Genomic DNA, 26,797 nt, shown 5'->3' on the forward strand with positions numbered 1-26,797 from the left:
CCTTGGTACGGTAAGTACTAAGTGCTGGCCTCAAAGACCAGTGCCGTAGCCAGAAATTTTTAATCACATGGCCGGGGACGGTGAGAGGGCGGTGAGGAGGGTACGGGGCGTGTGGGCACGTGACCATTAATGACACCCCAACGTCTGGCTACGACATCTTTGCGAAGTTGCTACGTTTACACCAAGGGAACATTCCGTGGATCTTCTTCGCCATTCGCAGGAACGCGAAGTCCTTGGCGAACCGTCGACGATGTGAGAGGAGGCATATAGTGCACCTGTCACTTGTCCAAAATTCCGTATGCAGAAGCCTGCGTAATAAGGACAGAGACGTGAGGTGTATCCATGTTTCCGGGGTCAGTGCCGTTCAGAGCTTCAAAAGAATTGAAATTCCATGCAACGCGTCGTTGTCCGTAGGCTTGTCTACGGTTCAGAGCATTCGCGCCAATTGCGCTCTCGTCGGCTTGCGCCGATCTCTTTGAAGTGTGAAGAATGCTCGGAAGCATAATTGAAGTTACTTGACTGGGTCGATCCGAAAAATGCTTGACTGAAGTGAAAGACGGACAAATACGTGGAGGAATGTGACGAAAACCGCGCGCGCGATTTTTTCCGCGCCATGCCAAACGCACTGTTTGGTTTGGTGGCGCCATCTATTGAGTAAAAGGTGAAAATGTTGCCGAAATCTCTTGATGTAATTTGCTTCTTCTACCGTGACACAGAAGTTTCGATTTGCTTACATCATTTGACGTTAAATTTGATTGTAGTTCTACCTAGTTGATGCTGCTCCGAAATTACAATTGAACAACTAATCTAACGTACAGAAGACGTGTTTTAAACATATTTCATGAGTCTGAAAGAAAGCGTTTTACGTTAACAAAACACGAGAAAAATGTAAGGCAGACACAAGATGATTGTGTGTGCAGCTAGAAGAAAGTACCATTTACTTTTTATTTTTATTGCTTATTGTGTTGCTTAGTAAATATCCATTATTCTGTCACGCGCAACTTTAGTGCGCTTTGTTCCGTTCTTGTTCTGAGCGTCACATCGATGCATTCGTGTCCGCACAATAGACATATCCAGAAACCATTGTACCAATATTGGTGCCCCAACCGTTCAGTTTCTCTACAACGAAAACGGCAGCGCTGGAACGCGAGCATTCATTCCACCGCGGCCGCGGCGTGACAAAACACACGAGTGGAACCGCCCACTTAACCTACCTCCGGTTTCGATTTGGGATGTTTAGATATGACATACAATAATAAATTATTATTATTACGTTTCGTGAAGTTTATATCTGATGCCACGAAAAACAAGAAAGCAGCACTTATAAGGAAGAAACAAAAAAAAGGAAAGAAAAGACGACGTACGGAGCTGCGGCTCATGGGCGTCAGCGCAGCGGTGATGTTCGCCGTATGAGAGTGCTAGGCGCTGTGATTTCTTTGTTCCCTCCTTGGATAAAATAATTGTAGTAATTTCTGCACAATGTCTGGATTACCGAGGAGAATCATCAAGGTAAATGGGCTCGGGTCCATCGGCGAGCGAGGACACTCCGCGCGCGGACTGAACGTTGCCTCGCCAATGCCGGTGCTGTGGGCCATGGAGTCTTGCCAGTGACGTTGACATTAGGCCTTACTTTGGATAGCCGGCTTTTGGGAACTCGGGCCGCTAAACGTCCGCTCGCGGACAGCGGTGCCGGAAAACCGTGCGAGCGAGAGCCGTACCAAACGATTTCAAGCGCCGTTTCGGCGTCCGGTAGATGCGCAACGACCGTTGCTGGGAAAGCCGAAAGCAAGTCGGGTTTAAGCCGTCATGGGCGGAGTGCAATTACTTGCGATTCGAGCAAGTTCCCCGGCAGGTATGCACGAAAGCACGATTGTGATCGCGCCAGTCTCCATGGCCCCTCGAATGGACAAATTCAACTCGCCTAAACGTGGCGTATTGCGTCTTGTGTGCACTTCTGGTGCGACAGTTTTGTTTTTGGGTGCTCGTGGTCGAGATCGCGATCCCGTGTCGGTTTGCTCTCTCTGACCGAGCTCCGTTCGCTGCCTCGTTTTCAGGAAACGCAGCGTCTCATGGCCGAACCTGTACCGGGTATTAGTGCAATTCCAGATGAACAGAACGCGAGGTACTTTCACGTCGTCGTAGCCGGTCCTGAAGGGGTAAGTGCGCCGGTCATCTTTACGAAACCTTGACCTCCGAGCGTCGGGCGTTCCCCCTCGGGCTTCACCGAAAATAAAAAAGAAATAAAAAAGAAGGTGGGCGATGCCACTGTTTACAGCAGACTATAGTCGGGTTGTAAACAGAAGCCCGTAAACTGTACCGAACTTATTCTGGGCCTTCTACTGGTTGCATTTCATAATGGGACGAACTTTCCTTATTTTTTTTTTTTTTTTCTGGAACGTTCGGTGCGGTCGTCTGCTGTGGGCAGCTAGCTTCAACAGCCATCTGCCGTTGCATACTCTGGATATTAAAGAATTGGCAGAATGCTATGCTCAGAGAGATCCTGGCTTGAAGCAGTATGCAACCTATTGACCTGCCTGTGCCTTCCCGAAATTTTTGCCAAAATTTTACCCTTAATGTTTCTCTTTACAGGCGCTCCTGATGTAATGATGTGCTTGTATGTGAACTAATGCGACGCCTAAGGTGGCCGGAATTTATAAATGCAAAGTATGAATCTATACTAGTCACAATGCACTCTGGCTCTCTAGGTCAGCCACCATAAATCTTGCCACTGTCCAACAAAAGTTAGGTGTTTCGGTCTCCATACAAATACTTTGTTCACTAAGCAGAAAAGGAAAATGGCCACAGCTGAAACAGCTTGTGTGCTCTTGAATATGTGACGAAGTGTCTTTGCATAGATGGGGTGAGGATTGCCATCCATTCTGCTAAACGTGTTAAGGTTATCACTAATTGGACTACTGAAAACATGCTCAACAGAATGGTGGCAGTCTTCATTCACCGCATCTATGTGAAGTCACTTCGTCACATGTTGAAGAGTACACAAGCTGTCTCAGCTGTGACCATTTTCCTTTCCCGCTTTTCCTGTATGGGCACCAAAACGTCAAATTCATCATTGTGGCCTTCAGTGACAAGATATATAGTTGCTGTACTATGACTTTACTTGGAAGGACAGTTTTCCATCAGATCCTTCACTACTACAGTCAAACCTGACTATATCGAACCCACATATAATGAATTATTGTGTATAATGAGCAGCAATAAAATCTCTTGAAAATTCTTTTATTCAATTTTAATTTCATATATCGAATTGCCTATGTATTAAACTATTTTCTGATCCCCTTCAGATTCGATATATTTGGGTTTGACCGTACTGTTGCCGTTTCTAGACCTGTAAAGGTCGCCGAGTGGGCAACTTTACATACTGCTGTATCCAAAAATGTAACATAGGGTTACAAGGAAAGCCCGACAGTGCTGTGATGCATTGTGCAAAAAGTGTTGGTTGCGTGATAAGGCGATGTTTTTTATGGGAGTGGGTATGTTACCGCAGTGGTTACCATGCTTCTGTGGTAATGTTGCAGGACTAGAAGTGGGCTTGGGAAGCCGCTTCTGGTGCCAATGTACAATTTGTAGAGCCTTAGCGCTGTTTTAGACGAACTGGCTGTGTGCGATGTATGTTGATGTGGCAAAGCTTGTGCACCTTTCTGGTTCACCTGTAATACAGTCACATAGCTTACAAGGTAGGCGCGTATGTTCACTTCCATTAACCATTCTTGTTTCACGACTGGAAGTGAGAAAAAGTGTACCAAATTTTATAGGTATTTCCTGGTGACGACTGCACTCTTGAGCGGTAGAGGAAATATAAAGATTCCCTAAAGGTCCCATTGCCTGAGCTTTGATCAGTGCACCTATCGGATCACATTTGCTACAGTATTGCTGGTTGCAGTATTCACTGTAGAACTGAGATTTGTGGTATTGATGACGTTAGCTTAAATGAAACGAACTTCCACTGGAATTGTCTACATCTGTGGTCTGAAATGTGCAGACGACCTCTGCACGGGCATGTGAAGCAACTACAGAGGGTACAAGGTAGCTACTTTCAGGTGACAAGCCACAGGAATCGAAAGAATTCGTAATTAATGTAAAAATTTATAAAGGTTGCATGGTTTCAGTTAATGGTGTTTTCTTGCTTTCTATGGCCCTGGCTGTTTTGTGTGTTGCTTTCAGTGCTTACCACTTTGGTTTCCTGCTAATTTGAATTTTCTGTTTGCTTGCAGTCACCGTTTGAAGGAGGAGTGTTTAAATTGGAGCTGTTTCTTCCTGAAGAGTACCCAATGCTTGCCCCCAAAGTGCGCTTCATGACAAAGATCTACCACCCCAACATAGACAAGCTAGGTCGCATATGCCTGGACATCCTCAAAGGTGGGAACTGCTTCCTTAGACGTTTCAGTTTGCATCTGAAAAGTGCTCAAAACTTCTGATTGTGCGTCTTGGCAAGCTGTGCTATGCAGTGCCAGCAGCCACGCTGCATTTAAGTGACTATGGCATTGCTGTTTTGGGCGTTCTATGCCAAACAACAATACACATGACTGTGGGTGTAAACTCTCTCTCTCGCAACCCCGTGCAGTCCAGCGAAAGGTACGAATTGCATCAGCATATCGGGACTTAGACACCGGGAGAAGAATCGATTGCAGTGCTGGGCAGCATCAAAGATAAATGTATCTTACTCTTTGGTAGGGATGGGCGAATAGTGAATCTGAGGCTCGAAGCGAATTTGAAGCGAATGGTGATTTGGTCGAATAATTTCGAATCGAATAGTTCGAATAGTATATATAACATATTTTAAAAAATGAACATTTTTATCATGACCCGAATAATTTGCACAACTTTTAAAGAATTAGAACACATGTAGGCACAGGGTATTGTGAAATTGACAACTATTAACAGTTGAATTTTATTCAGAAATCACAGACTGCTTTTCTTTACTGAATTCACAAGTTTTCATGCAAAAATACCAGCTGCTCCATGTGGTCTGGGAGCAGCAGTTCCTGTCGGCTGCTAACAACATTTCCTGCTGTTGAAAACAGCCTCTCACTCCTTGCCTCTGTGTGGCAGAAACCGAGAGGTACTTTTGCGCTACCTGGGCCAGCGCCGGGTACAGCTGGCTGCCTTGGCTCTTCCACCACTCCAAAGGGTTTTCTGACCATGGAAGCACAGGGGTAGCCAAGTAGTCTGCCACGTGGCAAGGAACACTTTCATGTGCATTCTTGCACATTACGTTGGAGATTAAAGAAGAAAAAACACTCCACAGAGCTCGGCATCAGCTGGAGGCTTCTCCATGTCTGGGCAAACAGATGTCCGGGCGATGTCCGCCCATCCGTTGTCAAAGTGAAGCACTCGGCACCACCATTGTCAAATACGTCCCTAACGCACTTCTTCAGGTGATTTTCCTTTGTCGCATACAAGTTCGGAATGACCATTAATGAAAAGGTGTTCCGCGACGGAACGATGTACTCCGGAATTGCACAGCGCGTCATCTCGATGAAGCTTTCTTCTTCGACTGCGCTGTATGGCTGTAGGTGGCGTGCAATGAGTGCTGCTATCTTCCTAGTCATTTCTTTTGCTTTTATCGATGACTGAAGTTTAGGCTTAAACAAACTGGCCACGGATAGCTGCGATGATAGCCCCTTGACTCGCTTACCTTTTTCGGCAAACTGTAAAGTTGGTGCATTTCCGAGCATTCTTTGTACTTGCCTGGATGTTTCTTCAAGTGAGTGGGTGACAGTTGTCGTCGTAGTGTTAGTAGGCATCTTCAAAACAACTCTGCAGGTCTCGCACTGCGCTTCACCTCCAGCAGGCACTTTCAGGAAAAAGTTCCATATCGGGTTCGCTTGCATGCGCTGCCCAGACACAGGCGCAGTCTATGCCATCTTCACCTATAGCAGCAGCGGCCAACACATGAATAAGCGTGACTGGCGTGGCGCGACTGAAGGTCAGGGCCACGCCAAGGCTTTGTCAGGAGAGAGAGAATAAAAAGCAAGGAAACAAAATTGATATCTGCACCAATGTAGGGCTGCCCATGTAGTGCGCTATACAGCGATGACGTATTTCCGGCTTTTTAATGCAAAAAGGTATAGCCTTTGAGATCTACAGCTGCTGTATGGCAGCCATGACGTATAATGTATAGCCTACAAGATTTGTATTTGTGCTGGTCATTTGTGCCTTTTGGTTGCCTATTCGAGACCACCGAATAATTTGAAAATATAGAATACCTTAATTCGAATCGAAGCGAATATCGAATAGAGAACTATTCTATCGAATATTCGACAACATCGAATATTCGCCCATCCCTACTCTTTGGGTATTTTGTATCTGTATCATGATGTGTCTGGCAAGACAGGCATCAGTATCTGTATTTCCGATACATGAAAGAATGGGTCGTGTACCTTAAACGGACCCGGAAACGATTTCGATGATTTTCTACAAACGTACTGAGTTGTTATAGTAGATCCTTCTGATCATTAATTGACACATCTAAATGCTCCGCGTAAAGCGTGTAATTTAGTATAAGGTTTTAAAAATGCACATCGCTGCCAATCGCAGCACACTGCTTCGCGGAATTTTAAGCCGCCCCTACCCATATGACGGAAATCGCCCATATGACGTCAGTGGGGCGAGCCATCCGATTGGCTGATCAGGGCACGTGATCGATAATTTTTCCAACTTTATGGTAAACAAAATATGTTTGTAATAGAATGTTAGTTAATGTGTTTTTATAAAGAGAAAGTAACATAAAGAGAATGCACAAAAACAACTTTTCTGTACACTTAAGCACTTCCGGCACACAGCAAGTGTCGTCTGCTTGTGTTACAACGTGCTCCGTCTTTGACGAGAGCTCCGCAGTCAGTGTCAGTCTGTCTTTTCGCGAGCGCTATGATTCGACTTTGTTGCGTTGTGGACTGCAAACGTAGCGACTGGCAATAAGTCAAGCTGCGACATCGTGTCCTTCTGCAAACCAGTAGACGAGCGGACTGGCTGCAGCGCATCGGACAGCCACTATCCGATGGGTGCCAGGATTTGCGCGATTGCGGCCGCCACTTTACACCGGAAGATTACTAACGCAATAGTGTTTCGCGAGTCCGGTATTAGGGTAAACGCAAGCGCAAGAGGACAGGGTCTGGCCGCTTGACTGTGCTGTAACGGGATGAGCCATGAGGTGAGCAGAAGGGCAAATGTGAATGGTCTGCATGGTGCAGCCACTTGGTGGCACAGAGCTCAACCATACACAGTAGCAGCAACAAAGTGTATTCTTTGCTGCTGGTGTGTATTTTTTGCAGGAGTGTAATCATCAGCACGTTGTTTTTATAAATGTTTAAAACGTTTTACACTTGGTTTGAGCAATATTAGCGCTTTGTTTGGCTGGTTAAGCGCTGCGCCAACAAGTGTCTGGACCGTGCAGACCGATCAGGCCGCTCACGTATGTCTACGCTAAAGTTCTTTCATCAGCTTGAGTTTATGCCTGAAGACATTTGCCGAAATGACCAGCTTGCCTGTGGTTACCGGAATACCAGACACGTTCGGCGCTACGACAGAATGCTCGCAACACACGCTGCTTCGATAGCTCTCGGTCGACAGCCAAGCGGCTAGCGGAGAGGTCTCCGCGGGTGGGGGTGGGCTCCAAAACAACCAGAAGTGGACGATGTGACGTCGCATCGTGACGCAGAACCGGTGAAGGTGGAGCTTAGCCCCGCTCGCTTGGCGAACGAGTTGAGGAAAAGCACTGCTAGGGAGGAGGGTAACTTCTAATCGCTTGTAGCTCCAATAATACGTAACGCTTCACTTAAATTGTGGTGCAAATGTTCTACTTAAGCTGTACCCTACGCGTCTACAAAATTTGTCCGAACCGTTTCAGGGGCCCTTTAAGATACAAGATACTGCTATCCCAACATCACCGTGTGAAACTGTAAACGTTTGCTTAACTCTGCTTCTCAAGCCCATACTGCTGCCACTAGCCACCTGAATAAAACTTAAGGCAGCGACATTCTTTTATCTTTCCTCCAGAACTCTGCAGCAAGGGCAGGCGATGTGTGCGCGTCCCTATTGGTGGAACAGAGTCATGTGGTGGCGCTTGCACCGTCTCAACAAAACTAAGCACGTGAACGTCTGTGCGCAGCTGACCTTTTGTTTTCAGTTGCGTCAGTGCCATGGCACTTGCTCATAGCTACCATATTGTGCTGCGTATGCCAATGTGTGTGGCATCTTTCGCGCAGATTTTGATGCCGCTATAGTGTTACTATCGAAGTTTCTCTTGCGTAGTGTTTTGTTATAAAGTTTGAAGAACGCAAGAATGGGATTGCCTTGCATCTAGTGACTTTCGCACATCAGCGATCTGAAGGATCTCATGGATGTGACTTGGAAACCAAAGTGTGGATGGCGCTGCTTCCAGGAGACTCCCACATAAGAAGGCTATTTTGAGTACGTGATTGTTGCTTGCAAGCACCAAAAGCAATCCGTGGCAGACGCATTCGGCATTCTGCGGCGTACTTTAACTTCGTTGTTAAAAAACAAGGAGGACATCAAGCTTAAAGCAGGTGAGGAAAGTCGCTCGGGAGCGTGTCGTGTGCGCCCTGCTCCTTTTGACAAAGTGGAGAAGGCACTCTATACGTGGTTTCTTGAAATCCGAGCGAAAAATATTCCCGTGGATGGCCAGATGTTAATCGAAAAGGCCAAATGGTTTGCTATGGCTTCTGGCGAAGAGAACTTTTGCGGTGGCACTGGGTGGCTGCAACGGTTTAAAAACAGCCACGTCATTGTAGGAAAGACCATTTCAGGCGAAAGTGGGGCTGTCAGCAGCCAGGAGATGCAGCAGTGGCTTTCTGAAAAGTGGCCTAAGATCACTGCTAAGTTTTCGCCTGCAGAAATCTTCAATGCCGATGAAACTGGTCTCTTTTGGCAAATGTTACCAAATAAGACACTCGCTCTTCGTGGAACCTCATGTCACGGCGGTAAAGTGAGCAAAGTACGTGTGTCGGCGCTGCTTGCAGCCAACATGGACGGCTCGTGCCAGCTACGGCCATTTGTGATCGGGAAGAGCAAGTCACCGCGCTGCTTTAAGAACTGTAAACAGCTTCCCGTCTGCTATGGCTGTAATAGGAAGGCCTGGTTGACACGTCAACTTTTTGTTGAATGGCTGCAGGCTTGGGACGCTGAGTTGGGCAAGTCGGGCTGCCGAGTTTGCCTTCTGGTAGACAACTGTTCGGCCCATCAAACGACTTGCAAGCTGCAGCACATCGAACTGAAGTTTCTCCCGCCGAACACCACAGCGCGACTGCAGCCTCTGACCAGGGTATCATAAAGGCATTCAAGGTAGGCTATCGGAAGCAACTTATTCAGCGGCTCCTCGTAAACCTCCGTATGGGAACCGATCTCAAGATTGACGTGCTTGTCGCGATCCAGATGATTACCGGCGCTTGGGGCGACGTGAAGCAGGCCACAGTAGCCAACTGTTTCGGCAAGGCAGGCTTTGAAGTGGCCGGAGATGAATTTCCGGAAGATTTAGATGACGATGAGTGCTTGTAGGAGGCGTTTTGCGACTTGTCCAATTTTTCCGGCACCGTCCCGTCCGAAGTGACTGTTGATGACTTCATTAATGCTGACAGCGAAGTTCAAGCGGTAGCCGACCTCGCTGATGAGGACAGTGTGACCGGAATAGCTGGCATTCAAGACGGCGATTCCAGCGACGATGAGGGCAACTGTGTTTTCGAAGAAACGCATCCGTGCATAGCCACTGAACAGGCGTCAGCGTTCAGCCTGATTCGGCGCTGTTGCGGTGAAATGGAAGGCACTGGGCTCTTGCACCTGGACAGTCTCAAGAAGATTGAGTCTAGTGTTTTCAACTTCATTTCCCAGAGGAAAAAGCAGCCCAAAATTAGTGATTTTTTTTCCGTGAAATAAAGCGCTTTCATATTGTGTGCACAGGCTATGTGATTCGCGGCTGTTCCAATCGGTAAGTCACAATTTGTTATGATCGCGAGTGCTTTTTTGGCCTATATCTGTACATTGAATTTTCGCTATATCGAACTATTTCCCGATCCTCGTCGAATTCGATATATCCGGGTTCGACTGTATAATGGCCTGAGTTGCGTTTCACACTGGACCCTCCCCCTCCCCCCCCCACTTTTTTAGTAAAGTTAAAGGACAGTTGCCATTTTGTCCATGTTACTATAATTGGGGCTCCTTTCTTGAGGAGAATGTATTGTGTGTCAAGCTTGCACCGTACTGATGTAATGGGTGAACAAACATACTTTTCTGCTTAAAGGTGCACTTCTGGATGATCACCTCACTGCTCTGTATTTCCCACAGGCAGAAGTCGGGTGCATATCTTGTATTGTCACCTTGAGAAAATATCACTTGCGCACCGTGCTTGGTGCACGTCTTGGTTTCTTGGAACTACTTCATTCAGAAGGTAGTTCTGTTGTACAGTCGCTGACCGATAATTCGGCCTGGAAAAAAAGTCTGAACGATTGGGAGGATCACTTTCAGAGACACCTTCGATTTCGTGTGGCTAGCGCAAGAAGCATTGGCACCTACGAGCGATAGAATTCTTGACACAGTGCCAAGCACACTGTCTTATCACAGTGTGGAATTGCTGCTGCCCGTGGACTCCTTTGGTGCTAGTCATGTGAAAATGAAAGTATCTTCGAAGGTGTTTGTTCAAGAATACGGCACAACTTTTTCAATATGTTGCTTGCATTAACATATGTATAAGGCCTTTGGCGTACACAATACCATTTTCTAGCAACACCTTTTATGCTACTCCTTTTTATGCTTCGTCAGTGGCCATCTTCGTCATCAGCGGGATTGGTTGCCATTTACGGTGTATACTAGAGTTGCATAGAACCGAGTGGAAGGCATTGCTACAAAATCGCGGCCCGTACCTTGACCATTGTCATGTTGTTGCTGCAGATTAATGAAAGCACATGAAAGCAACGAATCTTTATCAGTGACTTCTAGTTTGACTAGGCTTCACTTGTTTCAGTTTCAGGGCTGCGCCAGCGGCATGGCCGGTGACCATGCCAGCAATGTATCGGAACTAAAATAAATACAGTCGACTCCCGATGATTCGAAGCCGCTTAATTGGAATTTTCGGTTAATTAGAAGTGAAGTGCTGTTCCCGTCAGTTTTGCATGTAATCCTATAGAAGAAATCGCTCGATAATTCGAAGTCCTCATCCAGTAATATTGTTTAATTGGAAGTTAATTTTCAGCCGGGACCCTCGAGGTGACCGTCGTCCTTTGGTAGAATGTGTAATTTTTCAAGTGTTGCAACAGTTTCGTGCTCCGCGTTGGTGTCATCGCCACCGCAGCCGCCCGCAACGCCATCCTTCTTGGAGCGGCGCGATTATTCATTGCTACGGCTGCCGTGGCCTCCGCGATCAACTCCGGCGGGAGGCGAAGCCGCTCCCGCCGGAGGCCACGCGGGTGCCATAGGTGCACGCAGTGCTGCATACTGGCAGTGGCGAGATTGTGCGAGATTAGTCTTGCAGCGTGCGCAGCGTATGTCGAGGCGTGTGTTAGTCGAGCGCCTTTGTGCGGGAAGCTCGTAGGCTAGGTTGTTCCACGAGTGATTCAGAATTGACTGTACCTAGTCACGCAGTTTATAGCCATGGCAAACCGTGGCTCTTATCGCATGCTCGACCTGGCAACGAAAGTCGAGGTTTTGAAGGAAGTTGAGAAGGGAGGTGCCGCCAAACAAGACATAGCGCGGAAGTACGGGATCAAGCCGAACACGCTCTCTAACTACATCAAGAACAAGCGCACAATAATGGATGCATTTGAGAATGACAAGTTCAAGACTTCTCGGAAGCGAATGCGCACCGGCGCCTACCCAGAGTTGGAGAAGGCTCTGCTGGTTTGGATTAGGGAGGCCAGGAGCAACAAACTTCCTCTCAGCGGAGGCATCGTTGCGATGAAAGCCCGAACGCTTGCAGCAATGTTGGGGATCGATGACTTCGTTTCGTCAGATGGATGGCTGACGCGCTTTAAAGATCGCCATGACCTGGTTTTCAAGAGCGTGTGTGGTGAAAAGGCGTCCGTTAACCAGGAAACATGCGCCGCGTGGAAGGACCGAAAGCTGCGTGAGTATCTCGCCGAATACAGACCGGAAGACATCTTCAATGCAGATGAGACTGCACTCTTCTATCGGCTTCTACCAGAGAAGACCCTGACATTCAAGGACGACGACTGTGCTGGGGGCAAACGCAGCAAGGAGAGAGTGTCGGTGCTGATCGCGGCAAACATGAATGGCACGGAACGATGTCGGTTACTTGTGATCGGGAAAGCCGCGAAGCCTAGATGTTTTAAAGGCGTGAAGACGCTGCCTGTGGATTATGAGGCGAACAAAAAAGCGTGGATGATGGCCGAAATCTTCAAGAGCTGAATAAGCAAATTGGACCGCAAGTTTGCTGCTTCGAACCGCAAGGTCTTGTTCCTTGTCGATCACTGCAGTGCTCACGTGAATGTGCCAGCCTTGAGTGCAATACGCCTTGCATTTTTGCCTGCAAACACAACGGCTGTTTTGCAGCCAATGGACCAAGGCATCATCAAGAATGTTAAAGTCCTGTACAGGCGGCACCTCCTCGTGCGCATGATTTTGTGTATGGATAGCTCCACAAAGTACGAGGTGAGCCTGCTTAGTGCCATCCACATGTTGGCGCGAGCATGGGATCGTGTGAAGCAAGAAACAATCGCAAACTGCTTCAGGGCTTGCGGTTTTGTGGCAGCTTCTTCGGAGGATGCCTCTGAAATTTCAGCGGAGGAAGCGTCAACAAGCGAGCTTGACGGCACTGATTTTGGTGATGCTCTCGGGGATGTCAATTTTGAAGATTACGTCGCCGTAGACAAGGCGGTCGAAACATGGGGTGCGCTGACGGATAGCGAAATTGTAGAGATTATTCGGCCCCAGGAAGCGACCCAGGAAAGCGACGATGACGTTGAAGGCGAGCCGCAACCCAAGGCTGCCGATGTAGCTGCGGGCCTTGCTCTTGCGGAGCGCTTCTTTGCCGCTGAAGGTAACGCGGAAGAAGCATTCCGCCACATCTACAGCCTGCAGAACTTGCTTTCAGCAGCGCGATTCGGCAAGAAGCAAAGCAAGATGACCGACTATTTTTCTTAGAGAAAATACTCGATTTCGCCACAAATAAAGTGCTGTTTTTTGTGTTTTGTGCTTAATTGGAAGTTCGTTTAATTCGAAGTTTTTTGCGGTCCCCGTGAACTTCGTATTAACGGGAGTCGACTGTATTTCTACTCTCCTCTGTGGTCAAACCAGCACACTGTCGTGCAGTCGGAGTGTGAATTATGGCCCAATGCACTGTGAGGTGTCTGAAATTTTGCTTGCCCTTGTATGGGCAAGTGGCGGTGCCACAGAGCTGTCTGAATAATTAAGCTTAACCAAATTATCGGTGGTGACTGTGGTTCACAATGGTGGCAAGATCCTCAACACATGCACATTGTTGTATTTCAGACAAGTGGAGCCCAGCGCTGCAAATTCGTACGGTGCTGCTGTCCATCCAAGCTCTGCTCAGTGCCCCGAACCCTGACGACCCCTTGGCAAATGACGTGGCAGAGCAGTGGAAGGTCAATGAGGCGGAAGCCATCAGAACAGGTTTGTCCTGCGTGCTGGGGGCCCCAGCCTGCCTCGACTGTCCCAATCATGCGGTGTGGTGCTTATACATTGCCAGATGCAGTAGAACCTCGTTTTTACCTTCCTGTTATGTTTGCCTGGGTCTTGTGCTCTTAAGTTTCCATAGGGTCATGCCATAGCCTCCTGTATACTTTCATGCCTGCCCATCGCGCCGACGGCGCAGAGAACTGGTCGTCGCGCCTAGTTCTGTCGCTCACCACCAGTTAGCGGTGCTACCCCAGAATACAAATACAGGACGCTCTACCGCGGCGTGTGCTGTAGCATAACTATATATCACATTATTTTTTTTTTATCGGTACCGATTATATCGTTTTAAGACATCTTCGGGCATTTAATGCCTACACAGATGCATACAGGCCGCTGTGAATTGCCTCTGCGTCAGGAAAAAGTTAAAAACAATAAAAGGAAAGCCACAGTTCTCATCTGTACTACCAGGAAGCTTAATTTTCCTTCTGCTTATTATTACATATGTATTGTATGTCAGTGTGGAAAAGGCAACATCGGCTCTAATAACTGCACAACAAACACTTTTATTGCCATCATCTGGATTTAAAGTTTGTGGAGCTTTCATCACAGGGGCTTCTGTAAAAAAACTTTTGCGATGTCGTTCTTGTCCGTTATCTTCAGGGCAAAACTAGTGAATAGAGGGCGGAAGAATTTTGTCAGCATGATCTCAAACAGCTTCTCGTGATGCTCAGGCACTGAACACTTGAATAGTTCACGCTCTCGCAGCACTTGAGGAGCATTCACGACAGTCTCCCTCAGCGGCTGCTTAAAATTTCTTCGCTTAGTGAGCAATACTTCAACATACTTGTGCAAAGAGTTCGTCTGACGAACACCACGAAACTATGAGTTCGTCTGACGGATACAACAGACCGCCTCTGTCTTGAAGTGTAATCAGAAAATTTGACAGTGCCGAGGGCTTAGGCTTTGTAAACAAACTGAGACCTGAGGCATTCTTTGCAAGACACCTGCTCATTAACAGCTCTTAACGGGTATCTGCCAGCCATAGCTAGTGCTGCACATTCTGGCAAACGAAGCGTTTGCGCCTGGTAGTGTGGTTGACCAGCGCTGCTACCGCCTCTTTGGGAAATTCTTCGGATGGTTCTGGCGTAGTGCTTACACGCATTTGCCAGCGTAGCGATGCGCATGTGCTGTCTTCTGTGTCCATCACATTGCTGCTTTTAGATTTTGATGCAATGCCTGTCTTCAGAAACTTTCTTATTCCGCACAAAGTTGCTTGTACGTCTGTCTGGTCGTTGCTTCCAGCTGACCTCCTCAATCGCCCCCCAAAAAAGATTAATGGCGTCAGACGAGAGCTTTCTAGTCAGAACAAATCGAAAGTGCATCTCTCTCGGCAAGTATTTGATGCATTCCACATTTGAGCGAGTGGTGATAAGCAAGGCTTCATACGCTTCTTTAGTCAGAAAATGTTTCACCGTGGACTGGCACTTCAAATCTTCCGGATGTTGTTCAAACTTTGTCTCCAGCCAGTGCAGATGCTCATCATTTTCATTGTGTAACTGCTTGAAGTCTGGGTTATTTTTGTGGACTTGCTGTGAACAATTACTTATGTCCCTCAGGGCAAACCATCTGTGCATGGTTTCCATAAAGACCACCGTTTCAGCGACAGCCCCAAAACTTGCATCACAGGTGTGGCCCGCCTGTTCATCCAATAACTTCAGCGCTGCTGTGACTGGAGGCGAGAGCATGAACCACTCTTTTGACATTCATTTTCTCAATATTGCTCGGGAAGACGTGCTTCCTTGTGAGAAATCGAACAGGTTTAATGATGCTGACTTGTTGCATCCTGTATAGCTCCTTCACATACTCGGATGTCATGATGCCATCTTTGGCAAGGTCACGTGCCAAGAATTGTGATCTCAAGTTTTTAATCAGATGACATAGATTGAAAGCCCAGAATAACTTGCGATCTGAGCTTTCAGGATGCGGTATACAGTGGACCATGTTTGCACCACACAGCATTTGAAATGCTGCCACATTTATCTTATGATTACCAGTGACGATGTGCACCACAATAAAGCCGACGGATTCAATTTCCTTTAGCACGCGGCGCATAACTGTGTGAAGTTCTGCGCTAGTACAATTCCTTGTGAAGAAGTATGCCACTGGAAATCTAAATTGAACTGAAAGTCCGTTCAGTATGAAGCACAGCAACGCATTTGCTAGCCCAGGCTCATTTGTGATTTTCGGTGGAGGGACGTCTCCATAATCAACTTCACCGATAAAAGTGTCTTTTTGCTTGAGGTGCAGCAGCCGCTGCTTTATCCTTAATTTTTCAACCATCAGAGAGCACATGCGAGCTTGTGGCAAACTGTAATTGGCTATTTCTGCGGACCGTCTTTCCTTTAGCAGGTTAGTAATGCCGACTTCTCCACCTGAAGATACGAGGTAACGCTGCATTGTACTTCGGCAGACGTAATATGCCTTTGCTCCTCATATGTTCGTATGCTCGTGTTATGTTGGGCATTACAACAGCATGACGTATAGTCAGTTCTGACCAAGTTGGTTTCACTTTGCGGTAATTTTTCACTTGTTCTAAGAGTACTGAAGCACCAAAGTCGTTTTCGTCAGCCTTTTCGAATACTTCTAGAAATGTGCTGACGTTACTCTTCCTTCAGCTTCTGGAGTTCTTCTTTGTTCTTATCCACAGACTTTTTTAGTCTCTGTATCTGCATTTTGAGGTCATGTTCCCTGTGTCTCCACTCCTGACGCTCAATGACTGAGGCCGGAGGTTCGGTAGGGCACTTGTGCTTGCACTGCTCGATGCCATTAATTTTGCATGTTGTGGCAATCATCATATATGAGCTGCTTTTGGAAGGAGATTCCGCTTCACCTGCTTTCGCAGTTGGCTCTTCGTCATTATATGAAAGTGCATTGTCGGAACACAATTCTTCTGACATCTGCTCAAAATTCGTGCGTTTTTGTACAGGAGCACAAAACAAAGCACCACCCTTGTGTTTTTTCATTGCTGCATTACTCCTACTGGGTTTTCTACTGGTTGCAAGTACGCTGGTTACTCGTCAAAAACACTAGGAACCACTCCTTTCTTCAGTTTCCTTGTATCAAACACAATGAAGCGATGACAGCAGACTGTGGAGTAGCAGGAGGGGAAATTCGAAGTCCAATTGTCCCTAGATATAACTTTGAGCCAATTCTTTTGAAGTTGTTCATCGCTCGCAATTTCATGAAATGAGATGCCCGAGACCTTTCTCTTACTGTACGAGGTGCATCCAGGTACGCATGGTGTTAGGCTGCTGAGCACGAGGTCGCGGGATCGAATCCCGACCATGGCGGCCGCATTTCGATGGGGGCGGAATGCGAAAACACCCGTGCACTTAGATTTAGGTGCGCACTAAAGAACCCCAGGTGGTCGAAATTTCCGGAGTCCTCCACTACGGCGTGCCTCATAATCAGAAAGTGGTTTTGGCACGTAAAACCCCATAATTTAATTTTTTTAATCCAGGTACACAACGATACGCCACACTACTAGGTATCAACTTTCAAAGCGCCCCATTAAATCACTTTAAGTAGCATAACTCACTCATGACCACGATGTTTTCTCTTCGGCCAGAAGGCTCTCATTTGTGTAGTTGCTAGACGTCCTCAATGTGGCACCGACAGTGTCACCACAGCTACAGCCCTTCAGTACCGTGCCGCAGCTCACCGCGTCCATCAAAGGCAGAAGAAGACAAGTTTTTTCCCACCCATGGACTGCTGCAGAAAAGTGGTGATCTGTCAGCAAACCAGCGAACTTTCGGCAAACGAGGCAAATGAGAGTTGTCTCGATTTGACTCTAATGGAGACGTGGACATACAATTTTTCGTGCCTATGCACGGCGGCTAGCGAACTATTCTCAGGCAGCAGCACCCTAAGTGGGCGACGTGCGAGGAGGTCAGGCAAGGAGGTTGAACGGCGTTCCCCCGAGTGATTGTGCAGGCACAAAATGTATATAGGAAGCTGTGGTCATGCGTATTAGCTTCCCATTTGTTAGGTTTCTTTTCCCAGTTATGTCCAGAAACTGCTCCATATTAAAATGACCAATTGTGAAAAAAAGTGTTTAAGGATCAACTGAACTGCCAGGCAGCAATAATGGTATTTACTGAGCGGATTTTTAATAGTTTGTTAGTTCCTATTCAACTTCAAATAAGGTTTTGTGTGAAAGTAGCTTCGTGCGTCATCAGGACTGCCGCACAAGCATTATAAGATGTTACGTTTTCCCAGATCATGTATTTTTTTTCTCTGGTCTCCCTGAATATATATCAACAGGGTTCTACTGCATACCATACAGTCTCATTTTAATGTACGCCTTTTTTCCAAGGAAATGTGGCTGAAATCTGCCTATGCATTACACTCGGATACAAAACCAAAACAACATTCATGGCATTTGCAACAGCCTACTTTCAAAGCAAGCTTTAGCACAATCGTCACCACGAGGTGGCAACAGAAAGATTTCCATGCGCAGTTTCCCGGCAATGACCTATTGCGCTAATTTAAAATGTGAGCTGTTTCACATGCTTAGCTGCCAGCAGCAGATCCGTCTCATGTGTTTTTGTCATATGGGAGACTTCTATGTTGTAGTACAAGCTAGCGGAGTGGTTAGGCAAGGCGTGGGCTGCCATCTCATAGAAGATTGTTACAGAGTTCTTCAGGAAATGCGAGATATCGAACACAATGGATTACGTGGAGGATTACATGTTGTACACCAAAGACAGTAAGAAAGACCTGTGGGAGTGGACAGAGTGAATAAGTCTGCATTCTGAGAAGATAAATTCTGCAGGTTTCAGCTTTCTTGGATTGTAAAAACTGAGGCATGCAAATTTTTAAGGCGAAAGCCTTAAGTGACTTGTTGCAATGGCTCATACCTTAGAAATATGGCGTCTAGTTGAGTGGTACAAGAAATATAGTCAGCAATGTCTCATACCTCCATAAGGCTGAGGCTACAAACGCTCAGCGAGGTGAAGCAAACAGTGCATACATTCATTGAAATCAACCATACAACACACAGAACAGCATACGTTTTAATAAAGCATTGCATAACCCCCTCAGAAGTACGCTACGGCCGAGGATACTCGCCAAGTGAGAAACGAGGTGTGACATACGAAGTGGCGGGAGCAAGGCATTCGACCGCGAGTGCTGCCTTCCCCTGCGGAGAGGATGCAATGTAAAGTCGAAGAGAAACGTCGTTCGCGCCAGTCTTACCCTGCTGTATGAGCGCACAAAGCCACAGCTAAGGGTCGAAAACAAGCCGAAGAAGCTAAACTGCAAAAGTGCGTAAGCAGCAGTGCGGCAATGCGAGACACCAACATAGGGAGGAGGCTGAAGCTTGCAGACAACGGCTTGCCGCAAGTATGCTTCACACAGTGACTTATGTCTTGCGAGTAGTCTGACCCCTCCGATTGTATTACTTGTGGGGTCTCTCACACCCGTGCTCTTGGGACAAAGGAACGACAGTACACACTAGTGCAAACAATCACAAGGGCATTTATTGCACCTTTCATAGATCAGTGCCTGCTAGCCGAGTTGCTATCCACAAAACATGCCGATGGGCGCGCGACAAATCTAGAAGTCTGACTCACCGCGACCGGAAGCGAGCGAATATGTTCGCCCCATGCTGGATCCCAAGGCCTGGTCGTTCGCGTGTATGGTCACGCGAATCGTGGCGCGTTCGAGGGCGGCCACGCGAGGCGGTCTCGCAGAAGCATGGGTCGGCGCGCACGCCGGAGACGTCCCCGCCGTGCGCCGACCCGCCGGGCAAGAGGATCGCTGCACGTGCGGCACGACCGTCCCGCTTCCTGTCTCGAACCCAACAGCCCGAGCGCCTTGTCTCCCGACGCCCGAGTAACCCCGCAGCGGCGCGACGCTCGCGCCATCTCTCGCACCGCGCTTGTACCACTCCAACCGCCGCGGGCGCCAGGCCACGCGGCGGGCGAAGCCGCCCTGCAGGAGACGAGCCATGCGGGAAAACTAGATCTCAGGGGAGGCGTGAGAGTCGCGCATCCCCACATACTTAATGCATTACCAAGTGTGCAGCAGGCTTTCGCCTTCATGCATTACAGAAATGTAACATGCTGCCAAATTTTTTTGTTTTGAAATTGGCTGGATGTTAGATTTTGGTGCATATTTTCTTACTTAGTATTTTCTTACTTTGAGCTTAAAAACTGGATGTGTTCAGAAGTACGTTAGAATGGGGCAAATGCAGGGAGTCAATTGTGTATGTAGGTTGCCTTGTTCCAGCTCTGACTGCCAAAAACGAAAGCCAAATTTCTGAACCACAAGTTATGGCAAACTTATTTGACATCTCTAAGCTGCAGCCCTCATTAATGCTTGCTGCAGAAATCGTACGCTGCATTACTGCCTGTGTCGATATGGCTGTAGTTGGGCCATCATCGAAACTTAACTCCTCACAGACGTCTCATGCTTATGTTGGCCAATAGTGTGCACTTCACATTATTGTTTATACACTGTGATACGCTGGCAGTGTTGGAAGAGCCATGCCAGTTGTGCCAGGTTGTACCAAGAGTGTTCCTTTGTGTCGTGCTGCTCTGAAACGTCACTTTGTTGGGAAACTGCACCAAGCCTGCGCCAGATGAAGCATAAGAATTAACGTCAGCATCCATTGAGGCTGCCTCGGTAATAAAACCGAAATCAAAACCTGAAGCCCGCCACCATTTTTATCATTGTCATGGAAGTCAATGGAGCGGCCGCAGTCATTGTATAGCCGATGCCGTCAGTTCTCCATGCATAGTTTTCGTGCTTTATTTTGCATTTTTCTCTGTCATATGTTCCAATGTGCTGCTGCTGTAGTGTGTTTGGGCCATTAGTGCCGCAGTTTCGCATTCCTCGTACTAGCATGGCGCAGAGCTCGCTCAATGGGCATGTCAGATTAAAAAGATGCCTCGAATGAAACCTCGAATGATCTGCTTACACATTTTTTAGAGCAGTTGTTGGCACTGTTAGTTTAAAAAAAATTGTCTTGTATACATACACTCAGCTGCTAACATATAGTTTGCTTATGAGTGAGGACCTTCTTTGCAACCCTGCACAATCGGAAGATCAGTTGTTCCACGGCTGAATTATACAGGAGAGATAGTACGCATCAGAAGAGACCTGTAGACGTTGCGCATCCTAGAGCGTGGTCATGTTGATGGGCTCTTGGTCCGCAGACTTTTTTGTGCTTGGTCTTTCAAAGTGCGCCGATCACACAATGCTTGTTGCATGCCGTAATTGTAAAAGCTGCTTGATCCATCTGACACATTTCTATAACTCCATAAACAATCCTCTTTCCATGCTATTGACCATTTAGGGGGTAAGGGCGTAAGGGGTGGGCTAACAAATGAAAGTTACAAAGAACAGTCATGTGAAACAGTATGATGGGACATTTTGTGCAAAGGTTGATGGACACATGATGGCTGATGTCACAGGGAAGGCCATTCTGGTGTATTGCTGTACGAAGAAAAAATGAGGCAGTGAAAGTGGTAGTGCGAGCATGTGAGCATGCAATTTGATACGGATGGGTAGTGCAGTGGGATATGCGCGTTGTTGGGATGTGTAGAGTGCATGATTGAGGAAGCTATCGAAAAACTTGTGAAGCAAATAGAGGCTGGCAATGCAGCGACACACAGAAAGATGTATAAGACCAGTTTTACGTTTGAGGGGTGATATGCTTACCATATTTACTCGAATCTTTGTCAACCCCAATTCTAAGCTGACCCTCAAAAGTCCGAAGCCAGAAGAAAAAAAAAAGAAAACTTATCTCGAATGTTAGCTGAACAAAAAATTGAGGTTAGCTTTGATAAATTGGAAGCAACATTTATTGAATATGAACATGCTAAGCTCATCCTACGTCATCATTGCTGCTAGCCTCGTCGTAATCTTCTTTATCACTGTCATCCTAGTTGCAGCGTGCTCAAAAAGTGTCTCCAGATGCCCCCTCCAGCGATAGACGTTTTTCTCGTCGATGCCAAAGTCCCACCCGGCTTGAACGTTTCAGGATGCCTCTGTGGCATGCACAACTTTTCGTTTGAAAGTGGCACTATAGCGGCATCACCTGTTTTGTGCCATTATGATAACGCCATGCCGCATACCGAGACGACACAGGTCAAAATGGTGATGTCACTCATGTACTTCATTTGGATACTGGCACGGCTAGTAGTGGCTGCGATACTGACTTTTCTAGATTATGCCAGCTATGCACCATATTTATCAATTTCAATTAAAAACTGGTGTGTTTTCTAAAATCGTCAAATCTCAGCTGACCCTAGAGTTTGATATATGATTATATGGAAAAAAAAAAGCTATCGGTAAAGCAGTACAGCGTACGGTGGCCGTGGCTTCCGTTCTCCGTAAGGTACTTTGGTGGAGCTGCATGCAATCTCGGAAGCTACAGCGGCGGCACTGCGTGTGTTATGTTATATGCGCTGTTTGGTTGATTTGGGCCAATTTGAACCAATGGCTGTTCAGGCATTGCTATCGGTACTCAAGCGCCCCAAGTCGGCGTGAACGTGCCATGATGCACTGCTGCATCACAAAGTTGCAAAGAGTCTGCTGTTACGGTTCGTCGATGCTTTCTTTACGTTCTTGTGGATAATGGTTTGGGATGGTTTGTGGATAATGGTTTGTGATGGTGTTCTACCTTTCAAACTTGGCAACTTTTTTGGCCTAAGTGACATAAAAAAAAAAAGCGTCGTGGCTCTCGGTGTGCGTATGGCCAATGCTGCAGTTACCACCTTTGCAAAATGCCGTCATGCTGCAGTAATTCCCACTTCCAACCAACTAGAACCATTCACTCTCTTATGCATAATCCACTCGTGTCCCGCTGATAGTAAAATTTTCCAAAGAAATAATGTCGGCAGATGCAGCTGTAGTTTGAAATGGCAGGTGATTGGAACTGGCCAGGTGCTTTTTCGAAGGAGCTACGTTGCCGCATTTTATTCCTTAGATGACGTGTTTAACAGAAACTTGCAGTTAGATGCAGGAAAGTATTGGGAAGAAAAGTAAAGGTACTGAAATTCTTATTTTCGTACGAAAGTGGTGTCGAATCATAAATGCTGATGCCAACTAGCGACATTAATTTTTGCACATATTGAAGGGTGAGTCCACATGTGTCGAACTACTGATACAACGACCACGTCTCGCAGCACTATTGAGTTCGTTATATGTATACAGGTTTGACTGTATACCATTTTCATACAGGCACCTGAAGGTCTTTTTCCCTCTAGTAATTTTGGTCGGATACTCTGCCATCACTGCTGCAACTTTCACTCACAGCTGCTCCTTGTCTTTCTCTTCCCATTTTGTTTCAGCGAGAGAATGGACAAGGCAATACGCAATGGATGTCTGAGTCATAGCAAGAGGAGGTGGCAATGGCTGATGGCGGCAATGCTTTGAGGAAGTGTTTTTTCTTAAAACAGCAACTTGGAGAGGAACTAAGTACACAAACAAGAACCTAAGAAGAAAAGGACACTGTCGCTGACGTGGCCCAAACATGGCACCGGCGCGGTGCTGCCTAGGGGGCCACGATTGTGTTTTTCCGCCACCTTTTTCATCATCCATCGCTCTTCTAGAGGGGGCTTGGCCAGACTGTGGGTGAAACTGGTGCAAGAGGTGGGGAAGGGCCGTCGTCATCAGTGTGTCTCCATTTCGAGCGCGTCTTCTTATAAAGAATTTTGTCCCGGTTCCTTTACTTTTTTTTCTTTGATTTTTTTCTTCTCCCTATCTCTCTCTACCCTGATTGAAACACCGCTTGCTCTCTCTCCTAACTTGTCTCCCCTTTTCTCATCTCTTCTTCCTTTGCCTCGAATTGCCGGTGTTTTCGTGAAACTGTGAATACTATCGTACAATCGTGGCCTTGTAAATAATTGTCTCCCCCACTTCTCGTTATTTTCTTAAGTGAATGATGGGGATGTTGATTGTGCTACTAGTGATTGAAATGGTGTCTTACGATTGCCACTGCGCCTGCCCCTGCACCCCGCCTTGCCTGGAAGGTGATGTTGATGATGATGATGCCTTGCTTGTCTCCTCTTCCACGAGTGTCCCTCCCGGCATGTGCTTATTATTTTATTTCTTCCGCCTTGTGTTTGTGGTTCAGTTGAGACACGGATGACGACAGGCGCCCAACTCTTCTCTGGATTACAACAACAGTGTGTGGTTGTGCGCGGTTGGGTTTTTTGCCACTTTTTTTTTCTCTGGGGGGGAGGGGGGCCTGGGAGGGTGTATGAAGCTATACATGAAATGTGCACTTAGGAAACCATTATTATTAATTTTCCTTTTCAAAGGTCTTGTACAAAGTCTCAAAATAAATTTTTTTTCTTTTTAAAAATTGACACAGAGTCTGCTGTGTTCATTTATTGTTTGCGTGGTTCGTACACCTCCTTCAAAAACCATTAAATTTGGAAAAAGAGATTCTAGGGTTCTTAAATCTCTTCAAAATAGATGAGCTCCTTGAATTCCTTAGAAACGAGGGTTGCGGCCTACTTTTTAAACATTTAAACTAACGAACTCTGCACAGGGGCTGTGCCATGGACACTGTCTATTGATAAACATTTCTATACATTTTCACTAAGCAATTGCAATGTGGTGTGTTCACAGCCGCTAACGACAGGCTTGTTTAAATAACCATCGCCATGATGAAGTTAGACACAGCCGGATCACGTAACCAAGCCATGCCACCTTTTTGTTGTTTTGCTAGTGGGTTCAAGTCGCAGCCATTGTGGCTTCATTTTCAAAGCTTAGACACTAGAAGGGGCTGGCAGAATGCAAGTTTTAGCCATTTAGGCTTTTAACGCAATGAGTATATTTGGCTGAAGTTGGATGCTACTAACCATCATACCAGAAGGCAATTGACGTCATTAGAATGGAAAAGTCAGCTGTAAAAAACCACCTGAAGAGCTTGGAAGTATGTGTCGAGCACAGCAGTTGCTTAGCTGCAATTTCTTGCAGCTAAGAAAGATACTTCACTGTATTTCAGTGCATGTGTACAATTAGGTTTGTTTCCCCCTCCTTGAATTTCTCTGCATCTTTGAATTTTCTTTGAATTTTGAGTTGGGTCTCCTGGTGAACCCTGATTGTTTAAAGGGAAGCTTAGAAGAATATGAACCATTTTTTAACTACACTTTTGCCACTCATACCGCAAGGGGTGACTTGGTTATCCAGGAATAATGTAATAACGAGAGATGGGGGTGGCGACACCAACTTTCTCTAACACATTTCTACATTTACTCTGGTCTAGATAATTCTTTATTGGTAAAGAACACCTACCCAGATTGCATTTCGAAAAAGCCGAATGGTCAGGCTAGTGAGCTTCAAGAATACTTGCATTGCCAAAGCAGCTTAAATATGAGAAAATACTTCAAAATCCATGGCATTACATTGGTGTGTACCAGCACTGGGGCTTCTGCATAGCATTCAATTGGTTCTATTTTGCTCTCGTAATAACCTTTTTTTTTGCCAAATAGATTAATATAACCCTACTGAAAGAACCCCGCATTCCCCATAACTTCCCATATTCAGTAACATGTGACACATTGGAAAACTAAATGAGTGTTTTTAACAGTTTGTATGTGTTTCACAGTGGATTATTGGCTACCGGAATTGTGAGGCGTATGGGTTTTTTCAGTGGGGGATGCTTTAGTATGCCAGTACTATAAACTGTGTTACTGCTATCTGGTGTCCCTTTAATGCAGGAAATGTCTCGATGCTCGTGTTCCTTGGCTACTTCAGTGATAAAATGGTGTGGCAGTATTACCCGCACATACCACATGTATAGCAAGGCGTGGCATACACATGTACCTAAATACATACGCAAATTCTCGCTCGCGGATAACTCCGTCGACGCCGGCACCAGAATTTCTGTGAAACGGGGCCCTTAACACTATCGCGTTGAAAAGCGCTTATTTCTGCTACGAGCTCTACGAGCAAGCGCGTGCTGCACAGCACCTGTTGGAGGTGGGGATCAGGGAACGGAAGAATAGTGAGAGCAGCAGCTCAACCGCCTGTGCAGCATTCACGGGGAAGGAATTGGTAAAAGGTAGGCGTTGTAGATGGTGATTTCATTTTCTCTCTTCTGTGCAACTTGTATGCACAGCTTTGGGCATGACGGAAAAGAACGGTAAGGAGGTAAGGGGGCCAGGGGACCTTATGGCGGGAAAAAGCGTTCAGTGTCTGCTTGATCGGCACAGAATTCGCACGGTTTCTTTGGTGCTGCGCTTCTTGTTAGCGAGAAATCCGCTCTAAACGTGCATTGGACATTTCCGGCCAGCAGTTTTCACCTCTTACGGATCTCCCATGTTTACACGTAAGTTGTACGCCTTGTTTGCGCTATTCGAGCCCATATCATGTAGAGTTGATTTTGAGGGAATGTGGGTAGTACAGTTCAGGCTGTGTTTCGAGAGCTCGCCTACACTTTCTTATCTGTTGAAATCGATATGTTAATAGCGCGATTCGATGCCTTGTGGTCTTTGTAGCTGCACTTAACGTGCAACAGTTAACTTGCCAAAGCTTGTCAGGCAAGCGAATTAAGAGGTTAGTTGCATTGTGATATGCATGGAGTACTTATGTGTGCATGCTGTACCCATAGTGTGCCGTGTGCACAATGTGCATACGCTGCTGTCGTGAAGACGCACATATTATAATTTGAAGAAAGGTGAATTTCACCTCGCTCGCGTAACATTTTTGCAAGGGTTATTTTGAAGCTCGATGACGTAATACGTGTGCATGTGCGATGCGTATTTAGTGTTTGTAATGAGATCATTCAATGATCAGATCCTGTGCTTATGTACATTGCTTAAAGAATTTTGAGAGACAACGAAACATCTGGTTCAATATTCAGCAGCCATACAATAGTTATACATGTCCCATTCCCTAAACATATATACATATCTTTTTATGTACTATACATGTCTTTATTTCAGATGCCAGAGCGGGACCATGGCAGAAGCAGTCAAGTGACCTGGCTGCACAGTTCTCTGGTGAATGGGCTTATGCAATTCAAGAAAAGATGTTTTCAAGTGCCTATACAAGACAGTCATTGGTTATTTTATGTTTCACCTAATCTGCTATTGCAGCAATTCACAACAAAATTTTCCAATTTCTGTTGTGCTTATATCTAAATAGTTCAATA

At 46.4% G+C, this 26,797-nt stretch overlaps 1 protein-coding gene across 2 annotated transcripts; it reads left to right on the forward strand.

Moving 5' to 3' along the window:
* The first annotated feature begins 1,369 nt into the window (after nucleotides 1–1,369).
* On the forward strand, nucleotides 1,370–26,797 carry LOC142557159 (ubiquitin-conjugating enzyme E2 N). 2 transcript variants are annotated; one of them, XM_075668817.1, is made up of 5 exons: nucleotides 1,370–1,509; nucleotides 2,055–2,156; nucleotides 4,233–4,377; nucleotides 13,477–13,617; nucleotides 26,589–26,797. In XM_075668817.1, exons 1-5 carry the CDS (start codon nucleotides 1,480–1,482, stop codon nucleotides 26,726–26,728), a joined length of 558 nt encoding a protein of 185 aa, XP_075524932.1. In that variant the 5' UTR covers nucleotides 1,370–1,479; the 3' UTR covers nucleotides 26,729–26,797. The 2 variants fall into 2 exon arrangements, with proteins under 2 accessions (XP_075524932.1, XP_075524933.1); XM_075668818.1 differs by lacking the exon at nucleotides 26,589–26,797 and adding an exon at nucleotides 22,983–24,002.

The sequence above is a fragment of the Dermacentor variabilis genome, chromosome 9 (genome assembly GCF_050947875.1).
Source record: "Dermacentor variabilis isolate Ectoservices chromosome 9, ASM5094787v1, whole genome shotgun sequence".
Lineage (NCBI taxonomy): Eukaryota > Metazoa > Arthropoda > Arachnida > Ixodida > Ixodidae > Dermacentor > Dermacentor variabilis.

Coding starts and splice junctions, on each gene's coding strand:
- LOC142557159 (XM_075668817.1), top strand. CDS start 1,480: ATGTCTGGATTACCGAGGAGAATCATCAAG. Junction 2,157..4,232: donor TCGTAGCCGGTCCTGAAGGG/GTAAGTGCGCCG, acceptor GTTTGCTTGCAG/TCACCGTTTGAAGGAGGAGT. Junction 4,378..13,476: donor ATGCCTGGACATCCTCAAAG/GTGGGAACTGCT, acceptor GTTGTATTTCAG/ACAAGTGGAGCCCAGCGCTG.